This window comes from Accipiter gentilis, chromosome 23 (assembly GCF_929443795.1).
Source record: "Accipiter gentilis chromosome 23, bAccGen1.1, whole genome shotgun sequence".
NCBI lineage: Eukaryota > Metazoa > Chordata > Aves > Accipitriformes > Accipitridae > Astur > Astur gentilis.
In genome coordinates this window covers 13,606,156-13,622,648 of record NC_064902.1, presented here as the reverse complement: position 1 = coordinate 13,622,648, position 16,493 = coordinate 13,606,156, and the positions used below count along the sequence as shown (strand labels likewise).

Below are 16,493 nucleotides of genomic sequence, written 5' to 3'. Positions count from 1 at the left end.
GTGAGTTAATTGGAGGTGTTCTGGTCTAAGTGGGGAGATTCTCAGGAGTGACTTGAACATTGACAGGATGATGGATTTGCACCCTGTGTTATTTCTTCTCCCTCTTCCCAGCTTCCCCTATTTGTGCCACAAGGATAATCCTGAGAAATAAGAGCCCAGCATTTAACATTTGGCTTGGCAGCAATTACTGTCTGAAGACATCAAAGTGCTTTCCGAAAGCAGCGGGGTACCTGTAATGACATTTCACTGGCACGGTGCAGCAGCCCAGCCTGCGCTGGGTTCCCAACCTGCTGCCCTGCCCACTGCATTGCTGTTGCAATCTCAGCTGGCAACCTAGGACGATGGATGTGGGAGCAAAAAACTTCAGGCTTGAGCACGGCCAGGGTTTTACCCCATTTAAGCTTCAAAGCTCAGTTTGTATCTGGGCCTGGAGAGCAAAATGAACCTGGGAATTGACGGAAAGAATATTAGGTTTTATTTGTGGAGTCTTACTTCATGGGACTGCTTCAGATGTCCATTTAGACTTCAAAAGTATTTTTATGTTGAAAATATTTTTATTTGAAATTTGTTTAATAAATTGATTTCACACACTTTTTTGAAATCACCGCTAAATAAAAAGAAACTGACCCCTGGGTTTTAAATAGTTAGATACCCATTATCCCAACTACAAAACAGTTTTTTAACAATATAATAGATTTCATCTTTTTGATTGTTGAACATGTTTGCAGGACGTTGTTTAAGTAATGCATATGCATAAACTTAAGATGTGTTCCAGTCCTTTGCTGAGTCAAAGCCAAATTATATTTACAAATGTAGCAAAAGACAGCCATCCAGAAAACGCAGTGGCAAGGATGAAATGCTGGTTGAATCCTAATTCTGTTTTCATATATTAGTCTATAGAAGCCTATGTCCACATGACCCTTAGCAAATTAGATCATCATTTTGTCACTCTGCCTTTGACTGAGCAGATAAACATACCAGTTTCCAACATTAAAACCAAAGCAAGCAGCCTTATGGTAAGTACCTCCTGCAGAGACATGATGTGCATGCAGGAGTGTGATGCAAGCAGCAAGAGAAAAAAGGTAAAAATAACTCGTCTCTATTTTGCTCAGTTCTTGCCAGTTCTGCTGATTTGAATGCTTGTGTAGATCTAGAAACAGCTTTTACAGCTCTCTTTCTGACAAAGAAAAGTGTTTAAAGTAGGGGACTTTGTTTACTGGCATCCCACATTGGATTCCTGTTTCCTACTCTGTAAAACTGGGGCAGGTTAAATAGGTGACAAGCTGGAGGAGTCAGTAGAAGATGCCCTGCACTGTTGTGGCCACAGAATTGGGTTTGTTCATAACCTTTGTAGTCCAGCTACGCTGTAGATGAAAGATGAGTTGCTTTCCTTGAGTTTTACCTCTCGGCTTCAGCAGGCTCATCAGTAGTTAATTCCTCTGTCCAGGAAAGTTTGCCGCTGCCTTCTTACATGGGTGGAAAGTGTTATGACCCCATCAGAGGAGCACTACAGAAATAAAACCGATCAAGTTCTTGCTGTGCTGTGGCTCTCAGAGCAAATTGGGAGATGGGCTAAGTAAAGGGAGGGAGAGCAGAATTGTTGATGGATGTGTTGGAAGAATTCGTGTAATGGAGCTGGCTGCAGGAGGAACCATAAATCTGCTGGAAAGCCTCATAAAAGGGTTGAAAACCCAGGAGGTTTTTGCGTGAGGAGGGCAGGCGCTGCTGGTTCTGGGATGAACGTACAGAGAGGGTCTGTGCTTGCTCCTGGTGAGGGCCAGATGTTTGCTGAGGGCATTTCATCTTCTCCAAGGTCTCAAGGTTTTCCAGAAAGAGAAGGCTTGGGCTGGGTGAGCCCCCGGTTGTGGTCTGTGCGCACAGACGGGTTTCTTCCCCCTGCCCAAACACAGCGTGGCAAAGGGATGTAGGAAATCAAGACACATGATGCAAGTGTATGCATATAGCATCACTTCCCCTTCCATTCCCCAAAGGATGAATAGGAAATCAAAGGGGCGAGTCTCTCACTGACTGTGCTTTGTACTTCTGTGGCACCTCGGTGCCCTCAAGCCTCATTTCAGTCTCCTGTGTTCGCTAAATGAAAATTAGCAAAGCAAAACACCGAAGCTTCCTCGTGTGCACTGCTTGCATGCACTTCATCCAGGGGTGAAGGGACAAGAAGCCAGCAAAATGGCTCTCCTTTTCTCCCTACTCCAGTGTCTTGGTTTCTGTCCCAAGGAGATGGCTGCATTTGTTTGTAAAACAGCTGCTCTGGTTGAAGAGCAAAGTGTGCGCTCCTTTCTGCTCTGCGTGGTTCAAAGAGCTGTGTGGGCTGTGAAGCTCACTTGTTTACAGGGACCTCTGAGGTGCTCTGGATGGTGAGGATGCAAAGATGTGCAAACTGAGATTTTTGACACAGGGATGTGAAGATTTGGCTCTTGTTAGTCTGAGCTACTCATCTCCATTAGCAAAACACATGCCTCAAGTGCTCTGATCTTGCTGGCTGCATTCAGTTCTAATGATACAGTTATGCCTTGGTAGATTTTCTCTAAATCTCTTACAAATTAAAATCTCCATGAGCGAGAAGCTGATAGTCGTGTATTCTTGCATGTTCAATACCTGACCTCTTAAAATAAGATATGGATTTGTTATTAGCCTCTGGAAAATGATAGTTGATTACATAAAAGATTGCTTTTTTTGATTTGTGGGTGGTTGGTTTTTTTTTTGTCTGTCTCAAACATCCTCTCCAAGGGCTAGTTGTGAAATTCACTGCAAGGTACAGGTGTGTTGTTGTTGCTGTTTAAACAGATATTGAAATTACCTTTCATTTTAAATATGCATTAATGCTTTATATAGCATGTTTATCAAATTACCTTTATATATCTTAACAAATCAATTCCTGTGCCCTTGGCGTGAAGTACTGCAGATAAGGAGTAGGTAGTATATCTGCTTGCGGGCGATAAAACTGGAATTTGGGTAGATAGATAACTTCGATTAAGTCGCTTAAGCAGTGTAATCACTGTCCTAGCAAGAAGATGGATCTGTGAGCCGAGCAACATACATTCAGCTTTGCTGGTGCTGGATTAACCTGGGACCTGCCACCAGCCCGGCAGAGTGTGTCTGCCAGCGGCGGTGTGCCCAGCAGCCTCCTGTCCTACCCCCTCGCTAACGCTGCAGCTTCAACTGAGATTTGCAGCTGCTTCACTCTGGTGCTTTTACCGAAGTGGGGTATTCTGTCCTGGTTTTGCTGCCTGGAGATTTTGAAAGGAAATAGATCTGCGGTGGGGCAAATACCCTGCTGGAGGCACTGATAATTTACGCACCTGCTGCTAAAACTAATGAATGATAGAAAAAAAAGTTGGGTACTGGGGATTTGATTTTCACTGCTGCTTTTTGTAATTGATTCTGATTTGCTTTTATCCCTCTTCTCATTCCTTAGCTATCCTGAGATTACTGGGTTTCTGATTTTGTTTGTTTTCTCCCATTTATAAATGCTTGCTTTCTTAAATGTATTCTTACGGCATTATTTCAATTTCTTTAATTACACGTTGGCAGGGTGCTGCTTTGGCTTGGTCAATAACGAAGGGCATTTATAATGGGTTGATGTGTGTGAGATATGTGCTTGTGCTCCTCGGAGGGGAATAATTTACCAATATGAGTCATTATGCATTCTATTAAAAACACAAACTGGACATGTGTTTCTGGCCTCATCATCCATCACAGAGTAAACGCCGAGCAAGCCAGAATCCCAGCAGAGGTGGCGAGAGACTGAAAGCAATTTATAAAAAGTAAATAACAGTATTGATCAAGTCACCTTTTTATCACTGCCCTGTCACCACCGCTAAGCAGTGTTTTCATTTTGAGTTTCTCCCCCACCCCGTGCTTCTACCTTCACCAGCTGTTGATTTATGGAGCTTTCTCTGGGCCACTGGAGCAGATTTAAACTATCTTTTGTACTGGTAAACCCACCAAAAATACAAATGTATCTGAAAAAGAGCCTACTTACACCTGAAGTGGTCTGCCTGGCAGATGGAGGCCACAACGAGAGCGCCTGCCGAGAGCGTGGGTTTCTGCACAGCAGCTTCTGCCTCTGTGCCTCGATTCATCTCTTCCCTTGACTCCCTTTGCTGCCATCTCCATTTTACAGCCAGGAAAGAAAGACCCAGAGGCAAAGCTGGGTGTCCGAACCGTGTCTTCCTGCAGAAAACAGAATTACCAGGGCAATGTCATTTGAAGAGGAATAACCACATCGACAGCAGAAACAAATGGATAAAGAGGCTTTACTCATCTGTGCAAGTGTCTTAACGCCAAAGACCATGGCCCTAATAAAATAATAATGTAGTTTAAGTTTTGGTTTTAGTTGCAGGCAAATTGGAAACGGTTTATCCAAAATCTCACCAGGGATCTACATATCTAGTGCCTCTGACCTAGACTGAGCCACCACTTCAGTGAACCTGCGGGTCTCACCTGTAGACAGGCAGCCGTTACACAGAGGCACGTTGTCACCCTGCAAGAACAGCACAGGGCTGTTAAAAACGCGGGTCCCAGGGTGGCTGGGGTGGTCGGTGACAGCCTGGTCCCAGCTGACGGGCAGAAAGCCCAGCTGGGCGCTCTGCTGGGGCACTGGGAAGGGCTTTGGGATGCCAAAGGCAAATCAATGGAGCTAGTAACTACTGGTTTTTAAAACGAACAGCAAATGAGCGTTCTGTGCTTTGAGATGTCACGATCTTAACTTTGTATCTTAGGCCTCTAGAGAGAGAATGATTATTCATTAAGTCTCTCTAACTTACCCTTCAGATTTGTAGGTGCTGACTAATAATGATGGTTTTATAAAGCCTTCTGATTTTATACTAAGTGTTTATTTAAAACAGAGGGCTGCCATTTATTAAAGTTTGGGTACTCTGATGGTAGGGACAGCTGTATGCAGTTGTACATGGCTCTTCCATTAACTGAAGTCTCAATCTGTTTGGAAAGCACAACTTCCAAAACTAACACAAACAAAATCCAGAATGATTTTTCCTGAAAACTTGCTTTGTTTCCTAATGGACGAAGCACTTGGTTTGTCACCCTTGCTTCTGATACGGGAAGCTTGTGCTGTGTTCAGTGCTGACACCAGTTGCGGAACTGCAGAAGGACGGGGTCTCCCTCTCTGCTCAAAGACTGACCGTGGGCAGGATCCCTCTGTGTGTCGCAGGGCTTGTAAGTCAGAGGCTGAGATAAACACCATTTCTGCAGAGCTTGAGGCATGTTCTTGTCTATACTTGCTCCTTTATTGTTTCTCTTTCCCCCTTCTTTGCTCTTTTCAGTGTTAACGGTCTCTGAACACACTGTTCCAGCTGTGGCTGGGTCAGGTTTAGAGACGGCCATCCCAACCCACCACCAGGACTGTGGAGATCCTCCCTAACCCCTTTCTGTCACACTGCCTCTGCTTTGAAACTAGTAAACAAACCTTGCAGTGAAAAGTATTTTTGCTAACCTGGATCGTTTTGACAGAACCAGGGTAGGGAGTGATTAAACATGCAGCGATGCCAGCCCGACCCAGGGCTCAGAGTGTGCTAACAGGGTCTCCCATCTCCACCGCTTGGACCACCGAATTGTACACCTCTCTCAGCAGCAAATAAATCTTCTATATTGAAAAAGAGAACAGCAATAGCAATAACAAGGCGATAAATCTCTGTCCCCTGTGCTGTTAGTCCACACCGTGTGGGCTTCTCGATCAGAGGGGGGATTTCTGTGTTGATTTTAGCTGCTGCACCCCATTCTTCCCTCCCACCACTCAGCTCTGCCTGGTGTGTGTCATATCTGCTGGCTGGTCTGTGCCGTGGACAGGTTGGATATAGGCACGAGCCCTCGGTGAATCTCCACAACGCATCTGCTTCTGTTCAACCCACAGCCACAAGCTGAACATGAGTGTCCAGACCAAAATTGCCTGGCACTGCATTTCAGTAAGACATGGGGAAAATAATTCTTCCCGGCTCTGTATCATTCAGCAGTTGTATTGCCGTGACTATTGTAAAATCAGTCAGGGTCTGCTCTTTGCTGTCTGACCTAACTTTTATACTCAGCCCTGCTATGACTGAGATTGGTTGTCTTTTTGCTCTGTTCAGTACAGAAGGTTTAGTTATAACTGGGAGAGGGTATCCTTAAATGTTACGGCTTAGCACATATGTTTTTAAATCTCATAAATGAATGTAAACAACAGAAGTATCTGAGCAGAGAGGTTGGTAAGAGGAAGCACTTACTCCTTTATGTCTGACTTTCTGGGGTGCTCTCTAACTGCTGTTCAGGCAGGTGGATCTCTGTGTGTTTGATGCCACGTGCCTCACAGATATTTTAATCTCTGACCTGCACCTGATATGTTCAGATGCTGCGAGTTTCTTCCTTCCCACGCAGTTTTTGCTGAGAAGCTCTGTCAGCTTTAAATGAGACGATGCAATTCCCATAGCAATGCAGGAGGGTGGGATGCGGAGTGAAAAGGATGCTCTTGGCATATGTTTGGTGTGTGCATGGCAGAGAGGTCAGGAGGGGTTCCAGTCATAAATCTCTCTTGGATTTCTCAAGAGAGCAGCAGGTCCTGCAGTCAAATTTGAAGATGCAAATGCTCCCAGAGATGTGTACTCGCATCTCTTGTGGGATGAAAAAGTTATCAGGGTTGGGCAGGAGAGAGGAGTTGGAAACCGCCCCTTCCAGCTCCAGCACTGAGACCAGCCCTGATTTATCTGGTTGTATGATGAAGTGGCCTGGGGAGCTGAACCAGCTGGAAAACAGTGCTTTATCTCATTTTTCCTGGGTTATTTTCCACCTGGAAAATTTCCCAGCCCGCTTTACTTCAAGAACACAGAAATGCTTGTATTAAGCACAGTGCTGAGCTAGGTACTCCCTGGGCAGCAGTGCTGTAATGTCCGATTACTGCCACAGCCATTGACTCACTTGCTGTCTTGGGTCAGTGATGTGGGTGAGCAGGCGTTTAACAGCGCTGGGATCGGGCAATGCCACCTCTTGCTGCTGGACACCACATGTCCTCCCCTTCAGGAGAAGTCCGAAGGTAGAAGCTAGCTAACTTGGGCAAAGGGCAACCAACAAACTTTTGGAGGGATTTACTTCTTTTTTTTCCTGGTGTGGCTTCCAGAGTTCAAGTGCGAAGCATCATTTTGTCAAAGGAATATAAATTCCCTTTCTTTACGACTCCTTCTCCCTATTAACCATCCCCATCCTAGAAAGCAGACTCAATACCAAGCTTTGTACCCATGTGTCTCTTTTGCAGCTGCAAGCAGAAAGCCTGGGGAGCCTTTGATCATCTCTGACATCAAGAAGGGGAGCGTAGCACATAGGTGAGTGCAGAATTTCCCATCTGTGAAACCCATTGCAAAATGTCAGAGCCAGTAATGAGAGGTAGAATGAAGCCCAAGCAGTAGTACTTGGGTCTGGATTTTGCCAGCGTCCGAGGAGATCTCAGACCTAGAGGTTTGTCTGAGACCACAGTAGGGTTTGCAATAAAAACTGTCTGTACTGAAGTAGAGTTGAGCTAGTGGAGAAGGTGGCTAGGGCACCAATTCAGATGTCTGCTGACCCTACAGGAAATAGATGTTTAGCATTTAAGAGCATGTGGTAAAGGGCTTCATATATCCCATAAGGTGCTATGTCTCATCAGGTAGTTTGCCACGTCTCAGTTCCTGCTCAGGTGAACAGAGTGAGTGAATTGTGGGCACTGGTGGAGAACTGTGCAAATAACTCAGCATTTATTGACTTCACCTCCGATCCCAGTACCTTACAGCAAGGCTTTCAGAGGAATTTAGTGCTGCCGGAGGGCTCGTTTCTAGAGTGCTTATAGAGTTTCCATAAAAGGTAGAATATCTGTCAGTTAAACATGAGGCATTTTTCAGTGCTGTAGGTTACCCAGGCTGTATATCTAATCTTCCTGCCTTGTTCTGTCTTGATGCACACTCTACACAAACTTCCTCTCTTTAAGTTACAGTTGTCCCAGACTCCGTACGTGGTTGTTTACCAGAAAAGATCAAGGACCGCAAGAAGTTAATATTGTCATTGCCACCACAGGACTGAATGAGCGGTGGGATCTGAAAGGCAAATACAAATGTACTTTAAGTAAGTTTTCTTTTCCTTTCCACATAGAACTGGCACCTTGGAGCCGGGAGACAAGCTGTTAGCCATTGATAACATCCGACTCGACAATTGCTCAATGGAGGATGCTGTGCAGATTTTAAGGCAGTGTGAAGACCTGGTCAAATTGAAGATTAGGAAGGATGAAGATAACTCTGGTACAGAAATCCTGATGCAAACTGGTGCCTGTCCACTGTAATGACATTTCCCAATAGGTAGTGCAAACTAACAAAGATAAGGGCTGCTGCCTGTCCGGTCACCACTTTCCAATTGATTATAGTCTATTTTTGTTATTCTGCCCTTAAATGGAGTGTGGAAGGTTAAAATCCTATTTGGTACGAGCGTGGCTGAAGACCTCAGGCTTTTGCTTCTAAATGCTGCAAGTCTTTCCTATGACCTCTTTCATATGGCTAATTAAAAATTTCAGCATTCCTGTTTTCTCTTTCAGATGAGCAGGAGACGACCGGTGCTATTATCTACACAGTGGAACTGAAGCGATATGGCGGTCCCTTGGGAATAACCATCTCCGGGACGGAGGAACCTTTCGATCCTATTGTCATTTCAGGCTTGACTAAACGAGGGCTGGCAGAAAGGTGAGGTTTTAGGGGCAGAGGCATTGAATTGATGTGGGAAGAGTTCTTGAACTTTGCCAAGTTTCCTCTGCTGTCATAAACTCTTCTTAGGTGTTTTAGTCTGCTAAAAAGGAAAGGTGCTATGAAGGTACCAAGCGCTATGAACCAGGGTGGTTGGGACTGTGCTTATAGGTCGATGAGAGAGGCTCAGAGCAGGGCACTTCTGGAAAAGTCAGATCCAGTGAGTCAGTTGAATGCAGCAGCCAGGAACGTGTGTTTATCTGCCCCTCTTCCACAGAGGTGCTTCCTGGTCTGAGATTTCCCATGCACATCTTGCATGGGGAGAGTGCCCAGCCTGCCCACAAAACCACTGTAAACTCCTGTCCAGGACTCACCTATTGCTAAACTACAGCTTACGGCCATGACAGTGGTGTGTCCTGCTGAAACCACAGATCCCAGGGGGTCTTCTGACCCATCCTTGCTGGTTGCTTAGTCTGTTACATGTGGAGGTATCTCAGTGCAGGGCTGGCATGCCGCAAGCAGCAGACATTTATACTGCATAAACGTAGGCACAGATTTACCTTCAGCAGTTAGGGAGGTTGACTGTGTGTGTGCCTGTGTCTGAATATGTGCATGCGTAGGATTTAAGGGATCAGGACATTGCTTAGAATATAAGGTGGAACTGAGTCATACACTGTATCTTAATTAATCTGTCTATACGGTAGCTGTCACTTGTAAATAGATCATTTCAGCAGGCCTGACTCACGCTTCTCATAGGGTTGTTTTACCCTGTGCTGCCTGATAGGCAGAACAGCAGCAAAAAACCCCTGAACAAATAGGTGTAAAGTGCTAGACCTTGGGGAGGTTTGACTGCAGATCTGGCCATTTGGTTCTTTCTGTTTCAAGGCCACATTCCTTCTTAGCTGAACTGTAAAACAGCTCAGTGCCTCTTTCTGCATTGGGATCCTTGAGCTCTTAGCATGCATGCTGCTGCACGTTTCCATTGCTTCCCTCTGGTACCGAAAGCAGAACATCAGTGTCTCCCAAGAAATAAGGAAGACGGATAGACTTAGTCATTAGTGTTTTTTTTCTCCTTGGGGAATTTATATCACGGCCTGCCACTGTAGGATTCAGTCTTTTTCCCTAGAAAATAATAGCCACAGAGTATCCAAGGCTTTTCTGCATAGCAGTTCTGCACTGTACCTGCAGCCCAGCGTGAGAGAGCTTAAGGACAAAAAGCCCAAATGCTGTCAGGTGTTAGAAGACAGTCTCGTACCCTTGTTGCTCTCAGTTCCCTTTGCAATGCCGTGGCTGTTCCTCCTTCAAACTCGGATACACATCAGTGACTGCTCCACAGAGAAACGTAGTGCAGGCAAGTGCTGCGGTACTATTGAATTTTGATCAGGAGCTGGCAGGCAGTAAGGAATGAAAAGTCTTTTGAGAAGAGTGATGGAGCTGTTCAGCATGTTCACTGTAGCTGACTAACAAATAACGGTGCCTGTGCTGAGGAGCAGCACGGGGACAGAGCATCACGGGGATTTCTCCGGGTAACCTTGGCTCCCTGTGGGAAGGGCGAGGGATGCTGAGATGAAGGCTGCCTGCAGGAAAGGTGCATTTTTTTCTCTCCTGGGAGTAACAGAAGGGAGTGGCTTGACCTTGTCAAGGGAAGAGGGTGGTCCTAGTGTTATCCTAAATTGTCCTTTTCTTGCTGTCAGTACCCTTCCCTGTGCCACAGGCGCCCTTAGCCAGGCTCTGAAGGGTGGGACAGGTTTCTGAAGAACAGGGATTTAAACCCAAATCTGTGCCTGGCTTTTGCTGGGGCACAGGACATGTTTCAGCAGCGCTGGCACTGGGTGGACCAGATCCCAGCATCAGATAACGGGAACCCGCCGGCCTCTCTTGTAGACGCACGAGTGAAGGTCTGTGCTGCAGCTCGGGCTGCTCACTCGGTGATGGAGAAGGCAGGGTGTCCTCTAGGATCTGTCACATGTCTGCCACAGCAGGTGACAGGCTGTCTAAGCTGAAAAAGGCTCCAGATTCAGATGACTTGGGTTTTATCTTGACCTTGAACATTTTTCTCCTTGTATGCGTCTGATCTTATAGAAACCTACAGAGGCAGCTCAGGCTGATGGGTTGGTGTCGAGTGGTGGCTCTCTCCCATGTTAGTCTCTGTTTCCCCTCCTTCAGTGCCTGCAGGTGGCTTTAGCCTGGGTCATGGGACTTGTTTTCCTCCTTCTGTTCAATTCTAGTTGAGATGTAATGGTTCTCCAAGAGCAATTTTGGGCTAGCACTGGCATTTTAAAGTGCCTGACCAGCCTCCTCTAGTGCCACCTGGTCAAGCAGATGGGGTTGGCTGCAGGAGGGTTTTGTCCAGGAGTGCTCAGCACCAACCCGTGTTGGCAGGGGGCAGAAGGGATGGTGGCCCTGCCCATATGCCAGGTAAATCTCTACCACGTGCATGCAGGCACCTCTTCTCCAGTGCTTGCTGGATAGTGCCTGCAGCCCCTTTTACACCTTGCAACCTACCTGCTGCTCAGTTCTGCTCTTGTGTGTGTCCTGTGGGCAAGAAGGGACATGGAGGATGCAGCTCCTTGGGCTGGTTTGTGTTTGAGTTGAATTAAGTACTATTGGTGATAATGGAGAGGCACAAGGGTCATTAGCTAGAAACAGCTTTCTGTGTCGCTCCCGCTTGGCTTCTGTCTGCTTGTCCTCACAGGGGTGCCTGGTGATGGACAGATGAGAGGACTGGAGTTTGATTTGCTTTTCCCCCCTTGAAGAAAAACACCTGGCTGAACGTGACCTTTCTCTTTAATGGTTTCTGTATTTTTCCCTGCTGAGGGACTTCCACAGTTTCTGCAGAGCAGTCATGCTGTTCAGAGGTTTGGCTAGTGTCTTGGATAGGAGATGCATCCTCATGCTGGGTTCAGGGCTAAAGCAGGAGGCCCTCAGATGCTGAACCACTGCAGCGAGCGAAGGATCGCCTTTAAACTGCCAGCCGTAAAGCTTGATTTTTTTTGACTACGTAGATGAAACTTTTAAGACAAATACTGGGTTTCCGGTTGGAGCTGTTATTTATTTGAATGCACAGATGTTCCTTGAGGGCTTTTTCAGGCTGATTTGGATGGGACAAGACGGACATCTAGTGGCTGCCTGGGACCGTCATGGCACTGTCCAAGTATCTTAGCAGAAGCAGCAGACCAAACAGTCCTGCCTGCTGTTTGGCTACATTTCCCAATTTGATGTACTTATAGTACCTATTTCACAGCAGTGTCTCTACAGAAGTTTCATGTTTTGGGGAAAGACAAAGAGCTGTTTTGCCTGCCGACAGTATATCAAGTTCCAATTCTGCAGGAGCAGCAGTCCAGTTTGGAGATGTAACTTGAGAGAGCCACGTTGCCGTGGACAAAAAGATATCGCAGTCCAGATTTGCATCTCCTCCTGGCTCGATCTCACAGGTTCCTGATAGCTAAACCTTATGGCACTGCTGGAGGAGGAGAGGATTGCTGCTCTCACTTGCTGGCATTAGGGAGCTGGAGCGTGAGCGTGGTTAGATTGGTCCAGCCAGTGGCAAGGGCAAGCTCCTGCCTTGGCAGCCAGCTCTGGCGATGGACACATCCTGTCCTTGTCCTGCCTGCTCTTCCCGGAGCTGCAACAAACACCGGGAGAGGTAAAGTGAGCCCCTGTCTGTGGGCAGACACAGAGAAGGATGGAGAAGAAGGGGCAGAATTGCTGTGACTTGTTAGTTTGTTCCTGGCTGTTGCTGAAGCCTGAGGATTTATTTAGCTGAGAGCAGAAGCCAGTGCTGGAACGTGGCTGTGCAATAAAACACAGTAACCTCTTCTAGAGCACTGGTCCTGATGGAGAAAGTCACAGTGGTGTAGCTGTGTAGGGGTGAGCTTTAAACATATCATGAGCTGATCTGCAACTGGTTCAGCTTATGCTTACACACACAACCTGTGTCTGTTGGGCCATTTTGGTTTTGTATTTTTTTTCAGCAGGTTTCTGGGTTTGTCTCATCCTTTCTTTCCATCAGTGTGAACATGCCCTTCAGTTCCATGTGTGACGACCGGTGGACATCACACACTGGAAATGGTTGTGCTTTTAATATGTAGACCCCCTTGCTTTGAAGAATTTTGACTGTAAGTTGCTCTGTAGTCCCAGTTACCAAGGGGCCTTGTACTTACTTATATGTATATGCATGGGGGGATGACCCAGATTCCTGGCAGTGGTGATGAAGAGGAAATCACGGGTATACAGCATAGCAAGGGGAAACCAAGACGTATTTGAAAGTGCTGAGAGTTAATACGCTATTGCTTCAAGCGACAACTTAATGGCCTGTCTCACAGAGGCAAATTGCTTCTCTGAAGTTTCTAACAGCGCCTTTTCTCTCCAGAACTGGAGCCATCCACATCGGTGACCGGATATTAGCGATTAATAACGTGAGCCTCAAGGGCAAACCGCTGAGTGAAGCCATTCACCTGCTGCAGATGGCAGGAGAGACGGTCACTCTGAAGATCAAGAAGCAGACGGAGAGTGAGTTGGGGAGACTGGTTTGGGGTGGGAGGGCAAAGGTGCGCCCCAGCAGGGAGCCCGGGTGATGGAGTGGGTAATGCTGCGGGTTTTCCTTCATGTGTTGTGGAAGGTGAGATGAGGCAGTGTGGTCAGGGGCATGGCTGGGGACAGAGGGAAAAGGAGGTGTTTTTTGAATTTCTGACTCACAGATGAAAAAAAAAAGGCAACTCAGGGGCTCTCTGTGGTACTGGGAAGAGATAAGACAGCAGGTTTATTGATGATAATTTTTTTTCAGATTGACACCTTGTGCCATTGGTGCCATTCCCCGTCTGTGGTGGTGTTTCACACAGAAGTGAAGCAGAAGTTGCTTTTAAAAGTAGAAGAGCGCAAGGCTTTTTAAAAATATAACACCCCCAAATGAGCAAGGGGACTCTGAGCTGATAGAACCCATGAAAAAACCCCACCACCTTTAATTCAACTTTCTGAAAGTGATTGGCAATAAATCTTGTATGCCCCTTTTCCTGGCTTGGGGTCCTAAGGTCTACCTTCACTCTAGAAAATCCCCTTTTCATTTTCCTGCCAAGCTCCCTGTGGCTTTGATGCTGCTCTTCTTGGCAGAGCAGAAGCATACTTAATACAGGCAGGCTACTTTTTGCGGGGACAGAGGAGCAATTGGTGAAACCAAGGAACATGCAAACTTTTCTCCCCAACTGCATAATCAGAGCCAGAGGCTTTTTAATCAAGTTCAGAAAGTAGTGGGTGCATTTGTAGTGGGTATTTTCTATCTTTTTTTGTGTCATGGTACTGCAGTCTCTAGATTTAGCTGGACCTACCCAGCCAATAGCCCACAGTGCTGTGGGAATTAGAAGAAATGAAGTGATAAAGGTCTTCCAAGCAAGTGTGGCCCATGGCATCTCTGTCCTGCATCTGAAAAAGTAGCATCACTCTTAAACATAGCACTTCTGTAGACATCAAAGCAGTTTGCAAATGTGTGGCAATGCACCTATTTTACAAATACAGGAAGCCCAGGCAGGGACTGGGGACTTAGCAAGTAGAGGTATAACTGGGGAATTGATTCCTCTTCAAGAAACCCCAGTCTCGTTCCCTGCAGCCAAGTGTCTTGATCCTTGGTCTGAAATACTCTTTTTCCTGCTGCTGACACTTAGCATTGTCACAGCCACTTGCTGAAATAATTGACATGCAAGTGCCAGTTGGAGACTCGTTAATCATTCTGAGAATGAAGCAGGTGTAATTGAAATTTCAAGGTAATCTTGAGTTAATCATGGTAAGCAATCTTCTGAATGCTTGGAAAATAGGGACTTTCAGGACACTGGGCTTTGTTTCGTAAAATAATCTGTCCTCATTGACAAATGCAGACTTTCAGAAGGCTTTTTATCCCAGCCTCTGTGAGTCAGAGATCCAGGGTGTGGATGGCTAACAGGATATCTAATCAACGAGGACTTAAAAATATTCAGTACAAAGAAATGCTTGTGCTGAGAAGCCATTCCTTGCATAGCTTTTGCCTGAAAGGGAAATTGATATAATGATAATAAGGGCCTATTATTACTAAAATAATGAAAGGGAAGGTCTGAGCTTCATCATCCACATTCAGCTTTCCATTTTCCAATCACTAATCAGGGGAACTTCAGCCTCAAAGTACCAGGCCCAGGAATTCCACCGTTGTCATGAGACTGCATGGGAGACTCTGGAGAGGTGGTGATGAGCCTTGAATTGATACGAGGTTGTACAATCTTGGAAGGGGGCTATAACTTCAGCTGCGCTGGTTTAGGACCAGGTTGCGTTGTCATTGGAATCTCATTAAAACATCTGCTTGTAACAGATACAGCCAGCACCCTGACCAGTTGCTGCTCGGAGTAAAAAGCAGGTCCTTTGAGACCAGAGGAGCTACAGGCCATTGCTTGCAGAGGCCAACACTTCTCCGGACAGGGCTATTTAGAGGAAGCTTCCAAAGGCACAAGAAGATGCACCTGTGAAGTGAGATTGGGTCCCAACTCTCTCATATTTGTGAATCCTCAAATCCCCATGGTTGCTCCTTATATTCCATGTGCTAAAAATTTGGAAAGGTATTTTCTCTTGATTCAGCTTGAGCCGGGAGTACTGCATTAAATTCTTTCATCTGCATTGCACAGGCCTTTCTTAGCTACTTTTGAAGAGCTAAAGAGGTACTTCAAAAGACTTACAGTACCTGGGCTTGCTCCCATGTCAGCATAAGCCTTTCCCTGAGGTTTGCTCTTTGTGCCTGCTAAAGCAGCATGTTCTGGTTTCAGAATCCTACCCCAAGAAGTCGGGGAGTATAAACGAAGTGAGCGACCCAGAAGATGAACTGACTGACTCCCAGAAAACTAGCAAGCTGTCTGAGATATACTCCACCACAATTCCTAGCGTGGACAGTGCTATGGAATCCTGGGATGGCTCTGGCATTGATGCTGGGTATGGAAGCCAAGGTAAGCCAGGGTTGTCTTTTTTTAGGGGTCTCTGGGCCAAGGCGAAGATAGGCAGAGCCTCCGAACCTGTCTGGAGACTGAACATGAGTCGAAGCCTGTGGTCTGACCACATTTGCCTGGCTTCTCGCTTCCAGCAAGGAACAAAATGTATTTTAAAATGCAGTCATGTGGTGCTCTGAGTTGATGTATCTGTTTTAGGTTTTTATTGGCACATTTCTTCTGGCTTACATGGCATCATACTGTTCACAGCATTTTCAAAACCATTACAGCAGTTTATAATTCACATAATCAGAGGAAGTATTCACTGGCCATATATCTTAGAGAGTATTTGGTCCATAGCTCACTTTTAATTCTCCAGAGAGGCCATGTAGGACATATTAATCCTCTTCAGGATGTTTTAAAATCCACAAGAATGTCTTGTGACTAGAAGCACTCGCTTAACAAAATACTTAAGGTAATACTACAAGAAAGTATCTCTAACTCTCTAGTGAGCGATCAGATGAACACATGTCTTTGAGGCCAGGTTTATTCAGCTGTGGCTTCTGGCAGACATGGAATTGGGATGGAGGATGCTCTAGTCATGGGAATAGATTTTTACTTGGAGGAAAGCACTGGAAAATAGTTATTCCAGTTCAGATTTAGTGACGTAAGCTAGTATTAGCCCATGTTGAAACAAAACAAAACTCTGAATCACCTCCGCAAAAGGAAATTGGTGAAAAGACTGCTGTTCAGAACAGAATGTCAAAACAGGGAGGGATGCTGCAGGAGTGCTGTTGCAAAGCACCTTCAACGTGCTGAGCAAGATGCGTGCCTGTGCTCTGACTTGGCA

The 16,493-nt window shown here is 46.0% G+C and overlaps 1 protein-coding gene across 4 annotated transcripts in view; it reads left to right on the top strand.

The window, feature by feature from the left end:
* The window catches only part of GRIP2 (glutamate receptor interacting protein 2), a 292,459-nt gene that overhangs the window by 260,283 nt on the left and 15,683 nt on the right, over window positions 1-16,493 (top strand). For all 4 annotated transcript variants that reach the window (XM_049827181.1, XM_049827180.1, XM_049827183.1 and 1 more), the window contains exons 15-19: window positions 7,262-7,328; window positions 8,128-8,273; window positions 8,564-8,708; window positions 13,081-13,220; window positions 15,488-15,664. In XM_049827181.1, coding sequence (XP_049683138.1) covers window positions 7,262-7,328; window positions 8,128-8,273; window positions 8,564-8,708; window positions 13,081-13,220; window positions 15,488-15,664 — 675 coding nt within the window. The remainder of the gene's footprint in view (window positions 1-7,261; window positions 7,329-8,127; window positions 8,274-8,563; window positions 8,709-13,080; window positions 13,221-15,487; window positions 15,665-16,493) is intronic.